This window comes from Etheostoma cragini, chromosome 2, assembly GCF_013103735.1.
Source record: "Etheostoma cragini isolate CJK2018 chromosome 2, CSU_Ecrag_1.0, whole genome shotgun sequence".
Classification (NCBI taxonomy): domain Eukaryota; kingdom Metazoa; phylum Chordata; class Actinopteri; order Perciformes; family Percidae; genus Etheostoma; species Etheostoma cragini.
Genome location: NC_048408.1, coordinates 22,324,800 through 22,344,132, shown reverse-complemented (window position 1 = coordinate 22,344,132; position 19,333 = coordinate 22,324,800). Strand labels below are relative to the sequence as shown.

Below are 19,333 nucleotides of genomic sequence, written 5' to 3'. Positions count from 1 at the left end.
CAAAGCTCCAGACAACACAGCCCTCAGGTTCATAGGGACACACAAACCTCTCCACCACGATAAGGTGATGGTTCCCTGAGAGTGTGTGTGACAAATACTGTACATGTCTAAATTTAGCAAACTCAGATTTGTATGTAAATTTGTTTTTAAATCACGGATGGAAAAGTTCATTTAAATTTTTTTTGCATCAAGATGCATCGATAATCGATGTAGAATTGAATAATTGGCATCTGAATCGGAATCAAATCGAATTGTTAAGTGCCCAGAGATTCCCACCCCTATTTAACTTATCCTAGTCATGTTTGTATTGTACTGAGATTTGTATCTGTGTTTGCTCTAGATCAAGACAGAGGAGCTGCAGCTCTTCCGGGGTGACACGGTGGTGTTGCGAGGGAGGAAATGTCGCCAAACAGTGTGCATTGTCCTGACAGATGAAACCTGTGGGCATGAACGAATCCGCATGACTCGTGTGACGCGCAACAATCTGCGTGTCCGGCTCGGTGATGTCATCAGGTAGATCTCACACCTTTCTTTATCTTTTAGTGTGTGGTATATGGTAGTCTCGCTTTGCCAGGCCCAACATGTGAGGTTTGACAATATCATCTTGAATAACCAGGATGTGGATGTGTTTTATCACAGTATTCATGCCTGCCCTGACATCAAGTATGGGAAGCGGATCCATGTCCTCCCTATAGATGACACCATCGAGGGCCTGACAGGAAACCTCTTTGATGTTTTCCTCAAACCGTATTTTCTGGAGGCTTACCGGCCCATACATAAAGGTACTGCAACCCCTCTGCCGCTGATCAAACCACAGTAAAAAACTCTATTCATAACCCAGGGGATTTTATCAGAAGGCAGCCTACAAAATCTTCTTAGAAATATTCGATTTGATAGAATAACTCAATGTAATTCTGCTAAATAAAATCACATCCCATTCAATATTAATTCCACTTGTTTTTACTTTCAACTAATTGTATCCAAATACAATACACATGTTGGGCTGTGGGTCTTCAGGGCAAAAAGTTTGATAGACATCATGGCAACATTAATTGGTCATATGACAAGGGCTGGGAATATTCTTTTTTTGCTGAACCATAAGGACACAAACTGCAACAAAATGACCATAAACTTGCCTCATTTTCAACAAAGAAAACCTTGCAGTACAGATTTCAGATAAAAGGAATACACAATTTATTTCTTACAGCAAGAAGTGCTCTACAGTGACTTCAACATGTTTATATTTCTAAACTGTCCTTTACCCTCCTGTTGTCCTCCGGTTAAATTTGACCCTTTTTAAAAATGTCTTTATCTGAAATAAGTGTTTCTTTTTAACCAAATTCCCACAAAAATTGGATGGGGTTCCTTACAACGTTCTTTGCAAATACAATTGATCACTTTCATTACAGATGAAACTCATCCGTATGTTAACTATAAGTCAAAAATAATTCATAGTTTCTGCTTTTTTAATTCAAATATTAGATATAATTCTATATAAATGTGGGTTGTTGACCATGAATTCCAAAAGGTAGAGTAGAACTAGTGGTGGTGTTAGTGGAAAAGGGGCAAAAATGTCAACTTTTTGTCAGTTTTTGACCTTGGAGGACAACACAAGGGTTAAATTTCAGCAAAGTACACAGTTGCCATACAATGTATGTTTAAAGTATATATGTCATGGTTTCAGAGAATGTAGGACTCGAGCGCAGAGACGGCAGACACTCAAGTAAGGTCAAGGATTTATTTTGATGAAAAAATCCCAACAAACAAAAGGGGTCACGGACACAGCAAAATACAAAAAAGGCAGAATCCAAAAAACAGGAACAGGCAAACACAGAAACAGTGGCAAACAAAATCCACTAAACAGCAAACAATGATCTGACACATAACAAAGACAACACAGAGACCAAATACACAGGGTAACGAGGTAAAACAAGGCACAGGTGACAAAAGGGCTGGAAACAGGTGAAAGACATCAGAGAGTCAGAAAGGAAGGAAAACCAAGGGGGTGAGCCTGCCTCCGCAAAGCCTACCTTCTATGGCGCCATTTCGTTGCTAACAAGTCATCACCCGCCGTTAGCATTCCATTGACTGCCATTCATTTTGATGTCACTTTGACAGCGAATAACTTTACATCTGAGACATTAAAAGACTCTATTTGTCCGTTGTTTATTTCTAAAGAAAAACGACAATGTATAAAAGGCTCCATTGCCTTGTACCTCACATTATGGCTCTGTAGCAGACGTTTTTTTTAAAATAGGCTAACGATTGTGTCATAACCAAGCAACTTACTGTCGCATAGTAGAGGCATTAACGAACAGTGCAGGATAAGCTCGCAGGCAGTTTCAACTTACATCAGCTGTTTAGTCTTTTACTCATGTTAACTACCATTTTAGTTGTCAATAATCAGCCTGTGCCTATGTTATTTCCTTACATATGCCTACATTCTCCATCTCTGCAAGATTCTGAATGATTAAGATTTCTCTTGGCACAGCTACCAGAAGACTTACAACTTTCAGACACGTTGCTTACATCTACATCTTCAAGCTCAGTTGGAGGTTGTGCTGTAACACTCAGACATCACCGTAAAAGTCCTTCTAATAGCCCTCACTGGTCTCCGTCCAGAGCAATGGGATCTGTTGGTCCATTTCTTAAACTGTCTATGGGGAAACTTAAAAGACAGGAAGTAAAACAAGACAAGACGAGACTGAAAATAATTCTACCAAAATAGAACTGGAAACAGAAACACACAACCATAACAATATATCCATTTACCAAATGGAAAGTCAGTTTAACAGCACTGGATTGGGGGCAACACAAAGGGGGAATCATATTTCGGGGGGGGCAGGTGTTACACAGGGTTCCCCTTCTAGACCCACCCTTGATCTAGAGCACATTTAAATGCCCCCTGTACGTGTTGAATTTTTATCTGTGCTGACAGGTGACATCTTCTTGGTGAGAGGAAGCATGCGGGCGGTGGAATTTAAGGTGGTCGAGACTGAACCAAGCCCCCACTGTATTGTTGCCCCCGACACGGTCATCTACTGCGAAGGAGAGCCAATCAAAAGAGAGGTCTGTGAGAGATTCAGCTTGTGCACCAGCTTTTATATTATAATAATAATTTAAGAAAGTATTCAATATGTACTTATGTAAATGCACTATTTTGATAGTTAGTGTGGAAGAAATGTGCTTTGCTGTTTGTAGGAAGTTATCCAATGCAACTTTGAAATGCATCCATCGATTTCAAATTTAAAGAAATGTCAACTGTTGTTGAATCCATTGCTGAATCATCTACCATATTTGCCATATTTCACTTTTTTCCCAGCTATCAGTAACCACTCTCTTAACCATAGTATTTCGCAGTGCAGAACAAATCCATGAACATGACACTCAAAATGTTAGAATTTCTGTCTGCATTGTTGGCCATGGCATGAAAATTTCACTTTATGAGTTTTTTTTTAAACATTGATATGAGTTCCCCCAGCCTGCCGATGGTCCCCCACTGGTTAGAAATGGCGACGGGTGTAAACTGAGCCCTGGGTATCCTGCTCTGCCTTTGATATAATGAAAGCTCATGGGCCCATCTGGAATCCTGCTCCTTATGAGGTCATAAGGGGAAAGGTTATCTCCCCTTTCTCTGCTTTGCCCGCACAAAAAATTTGGCCTGCCCATGAGATAGAGAGACATCATGCCTCTCAAACTAGCAAAGTGGCAGTTGGTCAAGGCCACTCCCCCACCCTCCACCTTGCCACACCCCTCTCTTCTCCTCAAAAGCTACAGACTCAGAAATGGCACATGCTAAGGAAAAAAGCTCATTATGGGACTAGCTCTGGCCAAGGCTGAATTTTGGGAAAGAGACTTCAGATACAGAATAAGGGGACCACCAAGGTCTATATAAAAGCATCCAAAGAGCGCCATGTCATGGGACCTCTAAAAATATACTTAATTTATGTCATATTCCAGTATAACAGATCTACATATTGAAAACTAGGCTAGAATACTGAATATAGTAACTGTGACATAGGGTTGTCTACAGACTTAAATGCCCTCATGGATGTATATTTGTTATGCTGCTAAGATGTTTGGTCCACCTTATCACATTGAGATGGAACTCATTTGGGTTGAGATGGGCACTACACAGGCCAAAGAAGTATACTAAAGCGTCTGTCATCTTCCTAGAGCTGACTTGAGACAATGTTTGGTTCAATATAAAGAACTTCTGGAAGTAACAATACTTTTGGACAGCATTAAGGTTAAGCTACATAACAGTGGCCAAATGATAATAATGAAAATATGAAATCAGGCAACAGGGATCCATGGATTCTTTGCACGTAACAATGATGCAACAAAAACTTCAGCAGAGTCATCCAGTTTGGGTGATTTAACGTACACCTTATTGGAGTCAGGAACTGGGCCAAATGATGACATACCACATTCATGACTGAGAACAAACCCAACTAGGTGTGAATATTGCATATCACCCTGTGGCAGGATGAAGAGGAGAGCCTTAATGACATTGGCTATGACGACATCGGAGGCTGTCGGAAGCAGCTGGCCCAGATCAAAGAGATGGTGGAGCTTCCTCTCAGACACCCCGGCCTTTTCAAGGCTATCGGTGTCAAGGTGTCATATGCACACACAGACCCTGACCCTATACACTCTTATCTCTGCTTCATTTGATTATAACATAAGGTTATTCCCTTTTAATGACTCTCTGGGTTTTTCCCTTCTCTCTCTCAGCCCCCCAGAGGAATCCTGCTGTATGGCCCTGCAGGCACAGGGAAGACCCTGGTGGCCAGGGCTGTAGCCAATGAAACTGGTGCCTTTTTCTTTCTCATCAATGGTAAGGCTTTGTTTTCACACAGTGACACAGTCAGAGAATTTGTACACAGGAAGAGAGGAAGAAATAGGCTGATACTGCAGGTGAGTGGGAATCTTTAGAAAATGAAGTATACAGGCATACCTGATTACAAATTGCAATTTACTCATTGGTGTTGTTATTTATAGTTCTGTGTAGGAGAACATGTGTTTTACATGCTGTGCATTATTATGTGACAAGGTCCGGAGATCATGAGTAAGCTGGCGGGAGAGTCAGAGAGCAACCTAAGAAAGGCGTTTGAGGAGGCACAGAAAAATGCTCCTGCCATCATTTTTATTGATGAGCTGGATGCCATCGCTCCCAAGAGAGAGAAGGTAAACAATAGAGAACAACAAAAAAATGCCTGTCTGTTGTACACTGTACTGTAATTTCTTTGTGTGTGTTTGTGTGTGTGTGTGTGTGTGTGTGTGTGTAGACCCATGGTGAAGTGGAGAGGCGTATAGTCTCCCAGCTCCTGACCCTGATGGATGGCCTGAAGCAAAGAGCTCATGTTGTTGTCATGGCAGCCACAAACCGCCCGAACAGTGTGGACCCTGCTCTAAGACGCTTTGGTCAGGACAGCCATGCGCACGCGCACACACACACACACACACACACACACACACACACACACGCACACACGCACACACACACACACACACACACACACACACACACACACACACACACACACACACACATTGTTTTCAAAAATAGTGATGTCTCTCTCCAGGCAGGTTTGACCGGGAGATTGACATTGGAATCCCTGATTTGACCGGCAGACTGGAGATCATGCAGATCCACACCAAAAACATGAAACTGGCTGGCGACATCGACCTGGAGAGGGTGAGAAAGTGTAGCAGCCCGAGCCAAAAGAAACATATTTAATGATAATAATTTTTACTATCAACTAAAATAATCAAAGCTGAAACAATTAGTTAATCGACAAATCCTGCAACTATTGTGCATCTAAACATTTTTCTTCAAACAAACACACCAAACATGTAGATTTAGCGTATTGTAATTCTGAAGATTTGCTGCTTTTCTTCATCTTATGTAATGCATGTTTGAGTTTTGTTGGAAAGGGTTTTCTGTCATTTTATGCAACAGACAATTTAATTTTTGTATTAAAATATGTTTGTGTATTCCCCATGATAAAAGAGAATTTTTTTCTGAAATGTCATTGATATAGTTTTTCTAGTAAATTAAATTAAAGTCAATTCTTTATTTTCAAGATACTTCTAATTTAAGACCATTACCATTGCATGAAATCCACTCTATTTCTATACATTTTCAACAATATAATTCAAGAGGAAAAACTATAACGTTAATTGTGAACCATTTTTGAGTAAAGAGAAAAGGGAAGAATGGAAATGGGAAGAATGGAATTGTGACTTATTCTTAGTAAAGATATAATGATCTGATATATAAATATTCACCTTCATGCGGGTGGAATCACATTTTAACAGCACAGGTCTAACAATTTAATAAGATTATCGAATGTGTCAATGTCTAATTAAGTGTTGAAAAACAACACAAACTATCAACAACAATTTTACCTTCTGATGGCATCAATCCCAATCTTCAAATGCATTTGTGCTGTTTAATAAAGTAATATTTACGTTAATGTAGTGTCTATCTATTAACATATCTCAGATTGCCAAAGAGACCCACGGTCATGTTGGCGCCGACTTGGCTGCTCTCTGCTCAGAAGCTGCTCTGCAAGCCATCCGCAAGAAGATGATCCTCATAGACCTGGAGGACGAATCCATTGATGCTGACCTGCTCAACTCACTGGCTGTCACCATGGATGACTTCCAAGTACACACACACACACACACAGACACACACAAACACACAAACACACAAACAGGCATGCACGCAAATACACACATACAGACTTTAAGGGATTGCTCCATTGCCATTGGAAATTCCACCGTATGTCCCTCATTTTGGCCGGCTATCTGCTGCCTTGGGCTTCCTTAGTGTTGGTATTTTAAACCCAGGCCGATTTATGACAACCATGGTTGACCATTTCTCAGATCTCTGCAAGGTAAATCCAGACAGCTAACTAGACAATCTGTCCAATCTGAGTTATCTGTTAGACAGCTTAAACAACCTTTGAACGTGCACGTTCCACCAAAACAAATTCCTTCTCAAGGCTATTTTGCAGAGGTACTGATGCTCATGATGGCGCATAGCACCACCCAAGCAGATTGTGATTGGTTTAAAGGAATGACAATAAACTAGAGTACATTTTTATTCCAACCCTAACTTTCCCTAACACTCATTATGTCCCTCTCTCAGTGGGCACTGAGTCAGAGCAACCCATCAGCTTTGAGAGAGACTGTTGCAGAGGTGCCTCAGGTGAACTGGGAGGATGTCGGAGGACTGGACCAGGTCAAGAGAGAACTGCAAGAACTTGTTCAGGTGGAAGAAACACTCGCACACTCACACCCCCATGCTCTGCACATACCTAAAAACCCAAGCCCCATCAACAATCCCATCCATCGTCATCTCACTCTCCCCAGTACCCTGTTGAGTATCCGGACAAGTTCCTGAAGTTTGGTATGACTCCATCTCGTGGAGTGTTGTTCTACGGCCCTCCGGGCTGTGGGAAAACCCTGCTGGCTAAGGCCATCGCCAACGAGTGCCAAGCCAACTTTATCTCCATCAAAGGACCCGAGATGTTGACCATGTGGTTTGGAGAATCAGAAGCCAATGTCAGAGATGCGTTTGATAAGGTGAGAACAGAGAGAGGAATGGAAAATGAATAATAATTGTAGAAGGACAGAGGAAAGAGGATTTGTTTCACATTGTAACCTTGCTGACCTTCTCTGCTTACAGGCAAGACAGGCAGCCCCTTGCATCTTGTTTTTCGACGAGTTAGACTCCATTGCCAAATCTAGAGGAGGCGGAGCTGGGGATGGAAGTGGTGCAGCTGACAGAGTCATCAATCAGATACTAACAGAGATGGACGGCATGTCAGACAAAAAGAATGTCTTCATTATTGGTGCCACAAACAGGTGCATGTGTGATTTTGTATTTAATGATTATGGATTGAGAGTTCAGTACACTGGAAGTTAAAATGACGATCTTTACGTCTGTGTTCATCTCACCTTTATTACCCGTCTTATCACACCAGACCAGACATCATAGACTCTGCCATCCTGCGGCCGGGCCGTTTGGACCAGCTCATCTACATCCCACTCCCAGACAAACCATCTCGCACTGCAATCCTAAATGCCAACCTCCGCAAGTCCCCTGTCGCACGAGTTAGTGATACACACACACACACATATATATGGAGATACATTTCTCTTTACAGTATCTTCCTTCTGAACACAAGAGGGAGAACAGAAAATGGTTGTTTTGTTTCTTTATATTGTGGTATGATGTATTTAAATATAACAAGTAATCATCATGAGGAATGATTCTATTCTGCCATTTCTCTTTCCTTTAACACCTCATTCTTGTAGGATGTTGATCTGGACTACCTGTCTGACATCACAGATGGTTTCTCCGGAGCTGACCTGACAGAGATCTGCCAGCGGGCATGTAAAATGGCCATACGAGAGGCCATCGAGGCTGAGATCAATGCTGAGCGTCAGAGGCAAACCAGGCCAGGCATCCCCATGGTAGTGCTGCGGCGCTTCTTGCTTATTTACACCTCAGCGTACTGTCACGGCATAACCACAACACTGGGAAAATTTGATTCTGTCCTTACTCATCCAGGGGCTTCCAGACCTTGGGCATCTGTGCATATATGAATTTTTAGAGAATGCAATGTTCTGGTAAGGTAAGGTGAAAAGGCCTACCGGTCCCGGTGCTGCTCCGATCCGTCACCCGGTCAGCCTGCTCTCCCTGCTCTGATGCTATTTAGCATTAGTGCTCCATTGACAGTTCATCTGTAGACATGTAAAGACGCGGACAATAACTTTAACACAAAAGGGGATCTCCTCTCAGCTGCTCTCAATCGTCCCTCCCTCCTTAAGCCCCACCTACCCGTAAGTACTAAGTTACCCTGCACAACAACTATGTAGAACAGCAGATAGGAAGATAGGGTGCCGTGACAGTGCTGTGATGTGTTTAAAATGAGAATGATAATTCGTCCTCTCTGACACACACACACACACACACACACACACACACACACACACAAATATGCTCCACTCTTCAAAGCAGTACCAGGCTGTGTGTGCAGGGTACAGAAAGAGACTGTGGTAGATAAGAAAGCTCACTAAAGGGCGGCTGTGGGTTTTGTAACTTTCAGCCTTTGGACTGTGAACACACACACACACACAAACACACACACACACACACACACACATACACACACACACACATGTTTTGATGTTTCTCTGCCTGCAGGATGAGGACTTTGATCCAGTCCCCGAGATCAGGAAGGACCACTTTGAAGAGGCGATGCGCTTTGCTCGTCGCTCTGTCAGTGACAGTGACATCCGCAAATATGAAATGTTTGCCCAAACTCTGCAGCAGAGCCGAGGTTTTGGAAACTTCAGGTACACATATGAAAGTACAACACTTGTGTCACTACAGAAAATGTAGTCTTAAATTCTACAAGGCTTATTCCTTTTTCCCTCACCTAGGTTCCCCTCTGCTACTGGTACCCGGTCTGGGGGTCAGGGGTCAGGCTCTGGGTCAGAAAGGCCAGGCGAGTACAGAGAGGAAAGCAATGACGATCTCTATCAGTGACAAAATCTCATCATGTAGTTGAACAGCGGCAAAGCGTTTTCCTATTCCACTGCTGTTCTTGGCTTCCTCAGAGGAATGGAAACCAAAGCACACCGGGAATGGAAATGACAAGACACAAAGGGAAACATGGGAAAATAATAATCATTTTAAGGAGTCTTTTTTTTTTTACAGACTAACAAAACATGAATTAAAATACATCAAATGACACTTGTCTATCTAGCTTTGATCAAAAGAAAATGGGATTGCTTTAATGTAAAAAATAATACACACGTAAGACAGTGGAACTAAGATAGAATGATAACTGTGTCAAACCTAATAACATAAAATCTTTGGGTTTTCACACTGTAATCTGTTTGCTCTATGCAAGGTATGTAAGTTATGTGCATGTGTGAGTTTAAAATGTGGTCAATAAATTTATTTGTATGCCTCTATGATCACTCTTTATTTTGTAATACTGAAAGCAGTATTTTTGAAAAGCATCATTACGAGAAAGTTTAGATGATACAGTGGGGGGCATGATTCTGTTTCAGCGTCATGGTTCTTCGGTAGCTGGCTCATCGTCAAACTGTCATGGCTTACTGGGACACTTGTATAGAACCGCTGTTACTGTTATAAGACCTGCACTTTCATACTATACTGTATATCTGCTGTCAAAAAAGAAAGCCCATTTTATTAAATAAACATGAATGTGCATCATGTTCACAAAATATAAACAGATTGTGTGTCAAGACTAGATGTGGCACAGGCTCCTCTGAGATTCATCAAAACAAAAGGGTTCGTTCACACAAAAATTGACACAAAAATAAAAATAATATTGACAATAATAATAATTATCCCAATTCAATACACCTCAGCACGATAAATCTGAATGGAATTTTCAGACTAAGAATATATATATATATATAAAAAACAGTAAAGCCAAGGCCCTCAAGGCCCATGGGGTTCTGGGTCCACCTTCCAGCGGAACCTTTCTTACTCGTCTAGAGGGAAGGTGTTCTATTGAGTACCGCTCGGCTGTTTATTTCCGGTGAAAGGCGGAAGTAGCATCAGGGGGCTTGTGGAGGTGACCGAATGGCAGACAGCAGAATCCTATTTGAAATATTAAATTAATGCGAAACCGAAACAAAAAAATAGAATCAATTTAAGCTAACTGTGTGTAAACATTGTCGCTGCCATGGGAGCTCACCTGGGCAGACGCTATATCACCGAGCCGGACACCGAGCCGGACCCAGCGAGGAAATTCGAGTTCGACCCCCAGTTTGGCTTTCCAGAGAGACGCGAGAGAGGTTTGTCAGCAGTTACCAGTTCAGAGAAACCCATACTGCATCCTACATGCTTCAATAATAATCTGAAGAGGAACAGATTTACCTATCAGCCATGCTAGGTTGGCTCTTCAAACGTTAGCTGAATTAGCTTTGCGCTAATGAGAGTAATAATACGCTGGCTAGCTTAACGGTAACTGGTGTTTGAGGAGTTCATTGTCAAGTAAGCAGCTGTAGTTTGCCTTGTTCTACCTAACTTGCTATATGTATTTACCCTTTACCCCTTATTTTGAACCATGTGCTCCAACTTGTTCTGTAAATTGTTGCTACCTCTGGAAGTCGGTGTCAGTAGACTCCACTTAGACAATGTCACCTTTTCAAATCAAAGAATGGACCATTATCAATCTAGCGCCTGAGTGTGGTGCATGGAAAAGCATTTGATATTGGTATAGAAAATTTAGAGCATCTAGAAATTTATTAGATTATGTATGTAGTATTAATATATTCATAGCCTCTACTCTGGACAGAACTTGCATAACAGACTCTGTATTCGTCCATTTCCACAGCCATACATGTAGCATCAAATAGTAACATGTCCTTGTACATTGAATGACGACCATGCACATTTGTGTCCCTTTGCCAGAGATGGTAGCGAGCCAGGAGCAGATGAACTTGGCCCAGCTGCCTTTGGAGCAGAGGGACTACTGTGCCCAATACCTCCTGAAACTCATGAAGTGCAAGAGGGACAACTGGCCCAACTTCCTGGCCTGCAAGCATGAGAGACACGACTGGGACTACTGCGAACACCAGGAGTAAGTGTTGGGTTTATTTGTTTTTTTGTGTAGGATAGACTAGGGCTGGATGAAATGGAGAAAAGCAAACATCACAATTTTTTACCAAACACCGTGATATCAATACCGCAATGATTTTGTAGCAAAATATTTACACAATGAGATTTTTTATAAATAATTATCAATAATGTGGATATTATGATCAAGTGGGTAAAGGCAAATAATACAACAGTTACAACAATCTTGTAAGTTTGGAAAATGACAACACTTTACTTTAATGCAGCCTTTAAAACCAGGAAAAGACACCACTTACGCCATATTATGATATCCAAAATCTAAGATGATATCTAGTCTCATATCACAATATTGATATAATATTGACATATTGCCCAGCTCTATGATAAACTCGTGTAGACTGTGATGCTTTCAGAAGTCCCACTTCATTGCTTTAGCCTTGGGCTGGGCAATATATCAATATTATATCAATGTATTGGGCTAGCCATCGTCTTAAATTTTAGATTTTGCAATATGATGCAAGTGTTTTCTTTTTCTGGTTTCAATGGCTGCTTTACATTAAAGTGATGTAATATTCTGAATTTACCAGACTGTTCAAAAAATTTGCCTTTACCCACTTAGTCATTATATCCACGTTATTGATGATTATAAAGTGGGGCTCCAAAGTGTGGGCACCCCAGGTAAAAATTTGTATTGATGGGCATAAAGAAGCAAAGAAAAGATGTAAAAAAAAAAAAAAAAAAAAAAAAACTCTAAAAGGCATCAAATGACAGATTAGACATTCGTATAATATGTCACTAAAAGATAGATTTTATTTCCATCATTTACACTTTCAAAATAACAGAAAACAAAAACAAAAAAATGGCATCTGCCAAAGTTTGGGCAGAGTTAATACCTTGTACTGCCCCCTTTGGCAATATCACAGCTTGGAAATGCTTCATGTTGCCAGCCAAGAGTCTTCCAATTCTTGTTTGAAGTATCTTCGCCCATTATTCCTTACAAAAGTCTTCCAGTTCTTTGAGATTTCTGGGCTGTCTGTCACGCACTGCTCTTTTAAGGTCTGTCCATAGATTTTCAATTATGTTGAGGTCAGCAGATTGTGAAGGCCATGGCAAAACTTTCAGTTAATCCATCGGGATTTTTGAGGTGTGTTAAGGGTCATTATCCATTTGTAGAAGCTATCTTCTTTACATTCATCTTTTTCACAGATGGCATCAAGTTACCGTCCACAATTTGCTGCAATTTTATTGAATCCATTTTTCCTTCTACTGGTGAAATGTTCCCTGTGCCACTGGCTGTAATACAACCCCAAAGCATGATTGATTCATTCCCATGTTTAACAGTTGGACAGAGTTTCTTTTCATTAAATTCTGTGCCATTTCAATTAAAAATCAAGAAAAACACAACCAACTTTTTTTTCGAATAAGGCGGAGTTTCCTAAAAACATATCTCATAAATTAAATCCATGGTAACTTGTAATGGCACCAGAGATCTTCAATTTCAGATTTGACATTTAAACTATCATCTTTGGATACTACACAACCACCTTCTCCTTAACCGGTGTTTTTCTGTCTTCAGCTATGTGATGCGTATGAAGGAGTATGAGAGAGAGAGAAGGCTCCAGCTGAGGAAGAAGAGAATTGAGGCTCAGGCTGAAGCTGCATGATCAATGCATCCTCTAATGCATCTTCTCTGTATATATAAATATGTGTGCTGCGGTTCACAATAAACAATATTGTTTAAGCTCTACAACCCTCAGTCTTGTTGTCTACACATACAGTCTGGATGACATCACCAAAACATTAGTGTGATCTTTAGTTTAGTTTATAGTTTCAACTAAATTCAGATGATCCAATTGAGCCTGTGCGACGTCTCTGTTTTGCCTATTGGTGACACTAATGTCCGCACAAGACATCCTTGTACAAAGCTCTAATATTCCCCAGCTGGAGTGGTGGTGCACAGAGTGGCACTTGTATTACATAACAGAGGAACGCAACAACATTTTGGTTAACCTTTTTTTTTTTTAATAAATTACTTCAGGCATCTACAAAATGACAGTCATGATTTCAAATTTTGATGAATTGATATAAAAACTAAACCAAATCACTGAATCTCACCAGATGATGAATGAGCCTAAAAAAACAGTATTAGATGGCAGAGTGGTTGGACATGTTAATCTTAATTATGTACATTGTCATTGAATATACACTGGGTAGTTTGAAGGTGTATAACTGCTCTGGGAGCTCAAACACACATGTCGATTAACCAATCAGAATGGGTTTGTGGGCAATAAAAAAAAAAAAAAGTTTTGTGCTTCACATTTGCACTCAATACTGCAGGGATGGCAGATGGAAAGCAAAAGAAAACTTGGTGGTGGGAACGGGAGGAAACAGGGTACAGGGTCAGATTCTTTCAGTCAGTAGTCTACTAAGTTCCAATGGAGATTTGAAAAAGGGAGAGCACACTCTCAGTTTAGGAGGGGGTGTATTTGACTACAAGCAGGGAGAGCAGAACGGCCAAGCGAGCGATCAAGTAGTCCTCTACAAGATAAAGGGGAGGATGGGTGAGCGGACAGGAGGGTAGTCACGGAACTCCTTCAGGTAGCTGCGGTGCTTCCCTTTGGCCCACACAGTCATCTGGATGAAACCCACCAAGGTGAAGAAGGCCACCGGCAGACACTGAGTCATCAGCGTGAAGCCAAGCCAGGAGCCCAGCTGCAAGAGGGAGAGGAGGGACGTTACATACAGACTCGTACCACAAGAGGGCTGCAGGTGTAACTAAAAAAAAAAATCCAGTCTTTTTAAACAAACAAAAAATGGTAACGTACAATGATACAATAGCGTCATGGGACAATGTAATCAGGTGGACTAATTTCCCAAAGCTTAAAGCTTCCAGTGTTGCAATTAATGTTTTACTTACAATTCTCTGCTTAATTTCCAAGCAATCAATGCCACATTCATGCAGAGAAAACTTATTAGAGAACTTTATGCATAAAACATGTGACCTCATAGGTGTAGTTGGGGCAGGAGACCAGCAAGAAGATCCAGGTGAAGGGGTTCTTGGTTGGATAGGGAATCTTTCTGGTCTTAGAGCCTGGATGAAGATAGCAAAAGTAAGGGAATGTTAAAGTAAGTGTTTTTGTTTTGAAATCCATCTATGTGTTCCTTTGGCCTGATATTAAAGGTAAACATACTGATGAATGATAGTTTTCTAAACTGAACTTAATACTATAAAAAACAATGTTCTCAATTATCTTCTTACTATGGAGTAAATGGGTACTATATAAACACACAATTTCCTGCCAAAGTATGAGCAGTTTTGGTTATTTCACATGAGATATTTCCATATGTGATGCTCTTCTCACTGGTTTGAGGTGGGTCGGGCTTAGTTGGCGATAAAAAACTGATGTCACATACTTCTGTGCACCAATCAGGATTTAGTAATATCTGTATCAGGATCTTTTTTTGGAAACGGATTGTTGCTTGTTGAGTCAAAAGATATGTAATAATGTCCTCAGGGGCATCAATTTAAAAGCACTCAAATATAGAGTATGTGGATTGGATTTCAATTGCGTTTTATTCATGGTTAATGACCCATGCACACACAACTCGAAAACTACACTACAACATCAAATATCTTTTTTTTATTAATTACATAGCAACCGTATATCTGACAATTTTACGTCAAATATCCCTAAAAATGAGCTTAAACAAATGTCAAGTTCAAGTTCCTTTATTTTTACCCAGAGCTAAATTTTGTTTGCCGTGGAGTCCTCATGCACACATAAAACCAACCAAAGAGGCACATATTACACATCATTCAACTCAACACAATGGAAATTAAGAAATAGCAAAAAACTACAATTTTAAAATGTAGTCCTATATTACAGTAAAAAGCCTGTGTGTATGTTAGTCAAGGGTTTTCTCACTGCTGTAGTTGTTAGTGTGTGAGTGAGTGAGTGGTGTTGCAGGTGTGTATACCTGGTGGACGGAGGTTCCGAAGAGCAATGTGGATGGAAAAGTTGCCAATCTGACAGAACTAAGAAAAAACAAGTGATTCATTAGAGTATGTAGAGCAAAAGGGATTAAACATGTTTAAGTCTAGGTGTGCTTCTTATGTCATACTTCTGAGGTGACAAACTACACTAAAACTAATGGACAATATACAATTTAAAATGAGTTTTTTTATTTTTTTATTAGTCAAATATTGAAAGACACTTTACAGAGCTAAGTTTTAAGGATAGAAAGATTCTCACCAAGAATATGACGAGAGCCAGTCTGATTTGTTGTTCTCCGTAGACTGCAACAAGACACAATTAACAGATTAAAAATGGAAAAAAACAGTTACAATTAAACGTTGGTGTATGTGACTATTTGGTGCGTGCATACTCACTGGGTGGTGTGTACAGTGGGTGGTTGATGTAATAGGCCATCCATGCTGCAAAGCCCCAGTAGTAGGTACAGTTCTGAATGAAAGAGGAACATTAGCCTCTTTCCAACCAGGTAGTTACAGGAACGTAGTTATAGGAACAGTCCACTTCTAAATACTTCTATTAACTACTCTCCCCCAAAACCGATTTTTTCTATTTGCATTCGCACTGGCCAAGTGGCCACAGGAACTGGTAGGATGGTTAAGGGAGTGACACATGCACGGCAACAGTCTTTATAGCGTCGTCCCTTAACTTTATCGCGACACACAACAACAAACCAGCATGGAGGAGGCCATCAAATGATCCTGTTGTGCCTTGTCGGGATCCTCATAGCGGAGTTCGAACAGCAGTGTTTAAAGACTAGGCTGGAGTACACAGAAGACGAAGACTCCAGCATAATATGATCCTCCGCATCAGTCCACTTTTCAGAGTTCAGCATTCCGTCCATTCTGGTAGTAATATTTACGTACTCAAGTAGTTATTTAAGTAGTCAATGTTTTGCTGAAACCGACAGCATGGCTTCTACAGATTGCATGCCGTTTGGGCGTGTCTTATAAATTGGACCAATCAACGTAGACCTTGGTCAAAAGGGAAAAGATACTGCCCTGAAGTAGGAGCTGGAAGAGTTACAGGAACTGTGGTCAGAGTAACTTAATAATCTCCAGATTGGTCCAGTCGGAACACAAGAAAAAAATGAACTCTTTATGTTCTAAGAACTGCAAAAATATTTTTTTAAATCACAAATTGAACAGCTAGTTATTCATGTATTACTCCATAAAAAAACCTACACCTTTGTCTATAGCAATGCATGGCAGGCTATCACAGTGCTTGAGTGGTGAAATGCATCTCACCTTGAAGATGTTGCGTAACGGCATTGTTCCATGAGAGAAGCGATGGACAAACAGTGTCTCCAGCAGCCTCTTAAAGAAGTGGAAGGAGTGACACATACAGGCAAGACTGAAAAAAGCACAAACACACAAGTCAGCTCTACTACTTATTAAAAAAAGGATGCAGGTTTTATCATGGCAGTTTTATCATCCCATCCAAAAGCTCTGTCCAGATAGGATTTGAAGGGCCATTGCCACATTGAAATGGAAAGAGCATGGCTTAAAGGAATAGTTAGTGGAAAATTAGCTTATTCACTTACTTCTAATCAAGCCATTATAGTCTGTAATCCTTAAATATCTTGTTTACTTTTAATATATAATCTTTCTTTTCTAGTGGACTGCATCCTTTCTTGTAAAGCTAAAGACACATTTCTAGAGCATTTTAGAACAAATCCTTGCCTGTGTTTTATTTTTTTATTTTTTTTTATTAAAAATACTACCTTTAGAACCAGACTAGACCGGACCATCTTAGTTTCTGAAGTGCTGCAAATAGGAATGGCAGAAAAGTTCTCTATCAAATGCTTTTTCACAGTGTCTAATTTTATTAATTGACAGCTGGATTACTTTTTTATCACTTTGCAAGTGTTGGTGAATAAATGCATTTCTTTAATAAATCTGCTGGCCTGGATGTATGGTAGCTAGAGTCCTGCTTATAGTTTAATGTCTCTTGATTAGGAATGGTAACAAATCGATCAGTGGAGTCTACATTGGGTTTTAAGTAACTGAGTTTGTTAAAATAAATAATAAATGAATGGAGGTGAGACTGAATTTACCCTATATTCTATTGAACAGTTGTGATATGATTGATTAGAAGGGAAGACATCCCGTCCCACAGCATTGTTGTTGTTGTTGGCTAAAACTTCATATTCTACATACAAACACAACACTGGTATCGATCTTTTTTCATCCAACACTTGATGCAAGATGCAAATAAGCGTATTTCCCACTATTCCTTAAAGACAACTTAAGGAGGACACAATTGTTCTCTGGGGGATGAGACGACTCTACCTAACTACTGTATATAAAGTTTGTGAAGGTGTGTTGAAGAGACTCACTGTACAACCCAGTGTTTACTGGTGGTAAAGTCATATTTGGGTGCGTAGATGAAGGGAACTCTGAAGTAGAACATCAGATAGAGGACCAGAGGACCGGTGTACTCCGTCAGAAAGACCTAAAAAACGTAAGCAGGACATGATTAGTCAGAAACTTGGTAGTCTGGCTCAACAGTTGTATACTGCTGGGATAAAGCCTGACATTTGGCGGGTCTCCCACTCACTGGATGGTCCTCCCCCTTTTGCTATCTCTGCTATCGGGTCTTAGTGCCACCCAGGCTAATTGGGATTGGTATAAAGAAATACAAACAAGCCAGAGCTTCTTCTTTTTTTCCTAGATATGTGGTGTAGCCTGATCATACTGCAGCACTGACACAGCACTGTGGAGCAAGCCTTGGAGAATCAGTTAATATACTGGTTTGTTGTTGTGTTAGAAAGAGAAACATATCATATTCCTTCTCCTTGTTCAGTGTTTCCCGTGCCTGCCTCTCCCAGAAGAGCCAGTACAACACACAAACACACACATGCCCTTTTTACCCAGTGGGAAATCTCAATATAGCTCTCCTTGATCCCACTTGCAGTCCGATGTACGTGAGCTTGTCAGAACTGTTGGACTGTGACAGCATTACATATTGTACTTACTGTGACCCAGCTGATCTGGGCTCCCAGGTCTCTGAAGTAGAAAGTTGCCGTGGTTCCCACAGGGAGATGCTGCAGAACATCTTCTTCCTTCAGAGACTTCCCCTCTGTAATGCACACATGCTTACTTAATGAGATGTACAGTAAGGCATGGGTTAATTGTGGGGAGAAGTAGTCCTCCGTTCACTTTAAATATACTGATAGATGATCACACTTTGGCTGACTTACTGGGGTCGAGGCGAATAGACTGCCTGGCTGGGTACCACTGAGGATCTGAAACATGATAAAAATACGTCACAGACATTGAGAATATTAGTGTTCAGCTTCAAGATTAGCTTGATGTTAAATCAGATTTATGAGGCTTTAGACGCCTTCGGAGAGATGGCACTCACGGCTCTTGTGGAACATAGACTTGATCTCTCCGATGGTGGCATTTGGCTCGACCTTTAAATAACACCACAATAAATAAGTGAAGGGACATGTACGCACACAGATAATAGCCCTGTTTTCCATTCATGATGGTGATTAGTTGTAAATTTAGCTCACATGCCCCATAGACATGGTTTATTTAACAGCTGGTATTAGGACACATTCACACGCACGCACACACACAATCGCCCAACAACCCCAAATATAAACACAATGACAACAAAAGAACACACACACACACACACACACACACACACA

General features: G+C 40.7%; 3 protein-coding genes across 6 annotated transcripts in view; 2 read left to right on the top strand and 1 right to left on the bottom strand.

Moving 5' to 3' along the window:
- The window catches only part of zgc:136908 (uncharacterized protein LOC563679 homolog), an 11,648-nt gene extending 1,643 nt beyond the window's left edge, over positions 1-10,005 (top strand). For 2 of the 3 annotated variants that reach the window (XM_034895714.1, XM_034895697.1), the window contains 16 exons: positions 341-513; positions 640-782; positions 2,939-3,069; positions 4,489-4,620; positions 4,738-4,840; positions 5,057-5,190; positions 5,292-5,427; positions 5,589-5,701; positions 6,512-6,676; positions 7,163-7,285; positions 7,387-7,599; positions 7,703-7,881; positions 8,001-8,130; positions 8,335-8,493; positions 9,227-9,378; positions 9,466-10,005. In XM_034895714.1, coding sequence (XP_034751605.1) covers positions 461-513; positions 640-782; positions 2,939-3,069; positions 4,489-4,620; positions 4,738-4,840; positions 5,057-5,190; positions 5,292-5,427; positions 5,589-5,701; positions 6,512-6,676; positions 7,163-7,285; positions 7,387-7,599; positions 7,703-7,881; positions 8,001-8,130; positions 8,335-8,493; positions 9,227-9,378; positions 9,466-9,571 — 2,172 coding nt within the window. In that variant the 5' untranslated portion in view covers positions 341-460 and the 3' untranslated portion in view covers positions 9,572-10,005. The remainder of the gene's footprint in view (positions 1-340; positions 514-639; positions 783-2,938; positions 3,070-4,488; positions 4,621-4,737; positions 4,841-5,056; positions 5,191-5,291; positions 5,428-5,588; positions 5,702-6,511; positions 6,677-7,162; positions 7,286-7,386; positions 7,600-7,702; positions 7,882-8,000; positions 8,131-8,334; positions 8,494-9,226; positions 9,379-9,465) is intronic. The other variant, XM_034895705.1, reaches the window with a different exon arrangement.
- Positions 10,006-10,583: 578 nt separating this feature from the next.
- Positions 10,584-13,391, top strand: ndufb7 (NADH:ubiquinone oxidoreductase subunit B7). Its single transcript, XM_034896783.1, has 3 exons — positions 10,584-10,857; positions 11,477-11,645; positions 13,218-13,391. The coding sequence occupies exons 1-3, from the start codon at positions 10,746-10,748 to the stop codon at positions 13,303-13,305; spliced, it is 369 nt and encodes a 122-aa protein (XP_034752674.1). The 5' UTR covers positions 10,584-10,745; the 3' UTR covers positions 13,306-13,391.
- Positions 13,392-13,640: 249 nt separating this feature from the next.
- The window catches only part of tecrb (trans-2,3-enoyl-CoA reductase b), a 15,469-nt gene continuing 9,776 nt past the window's right edge, over positions 13,641-19,333 (bottom strand). For both annotated transcript variants that reach the window (XM_034896260.1, XM_034896252.1), the window contains 10 exons: positions 19,039-19,090; positions 18,875-18,919; positions 18,650-18,753; positions 18,011-18,126; positions 16,920-17,025; positions 16,032-16,104; positions 15,895-15,938; positions 15,620-15,677; positions 14,644-14,732; positions 13,641-14,353 (listed from right to left, as the gene is read on the bottom strand). In XM_034896260.1, coding sequence (XP_034752151.1) covers positions 14,180-14,353; positions 14,644-14,732; positions 15,620-15,677; positions 15,895-15,938; positions 16,032-16,104; positions 16,920-17,025; positions 18,011-18,126; positions 18,650-18,753; positions 18,875-18,919; positions 19,039-19,090 — 861 coding nt within the window. In that variant the 3' untranslated portion in view covers positions 13,641-14,179. The remainder of the gene's footprint in view (positions 14,354-14,643; positions 14,733-15,619; positions 15,678-15,894; positions 15,939-16,031; positions 16,105-16,919; positions 17,026-18,010; positions 18,127-18,649; positions 18,754-18,874; positions 18,920-19,038; positions 19,091-19,333) is intronic.

Bases quoted from the DNA above. Each gene is read 5' to 3' on its own strand.
- ndufb7 (XM_034896783.1), top strand. From the start codon at position 10,746: ATGGGAGCTCACCTGGGCAGACGCTATATCACCGAGCCGGACACCGAG. The intron at 10,858-11,476 runs GTTTGTCAGCAG...TCCCTTTGCCAG, and splicing joins TCCAGAGAGACGCGAGAGAG to AGATGGTAGCGAGCCAGGAG. The intron at 11,646-13,217 runs GTAAGTGTTGGG...TTCTGTCTTCAG, and splicing joins GACTACTGCGAACACCAGGA to CTATGTGATGCGTATGAAGG.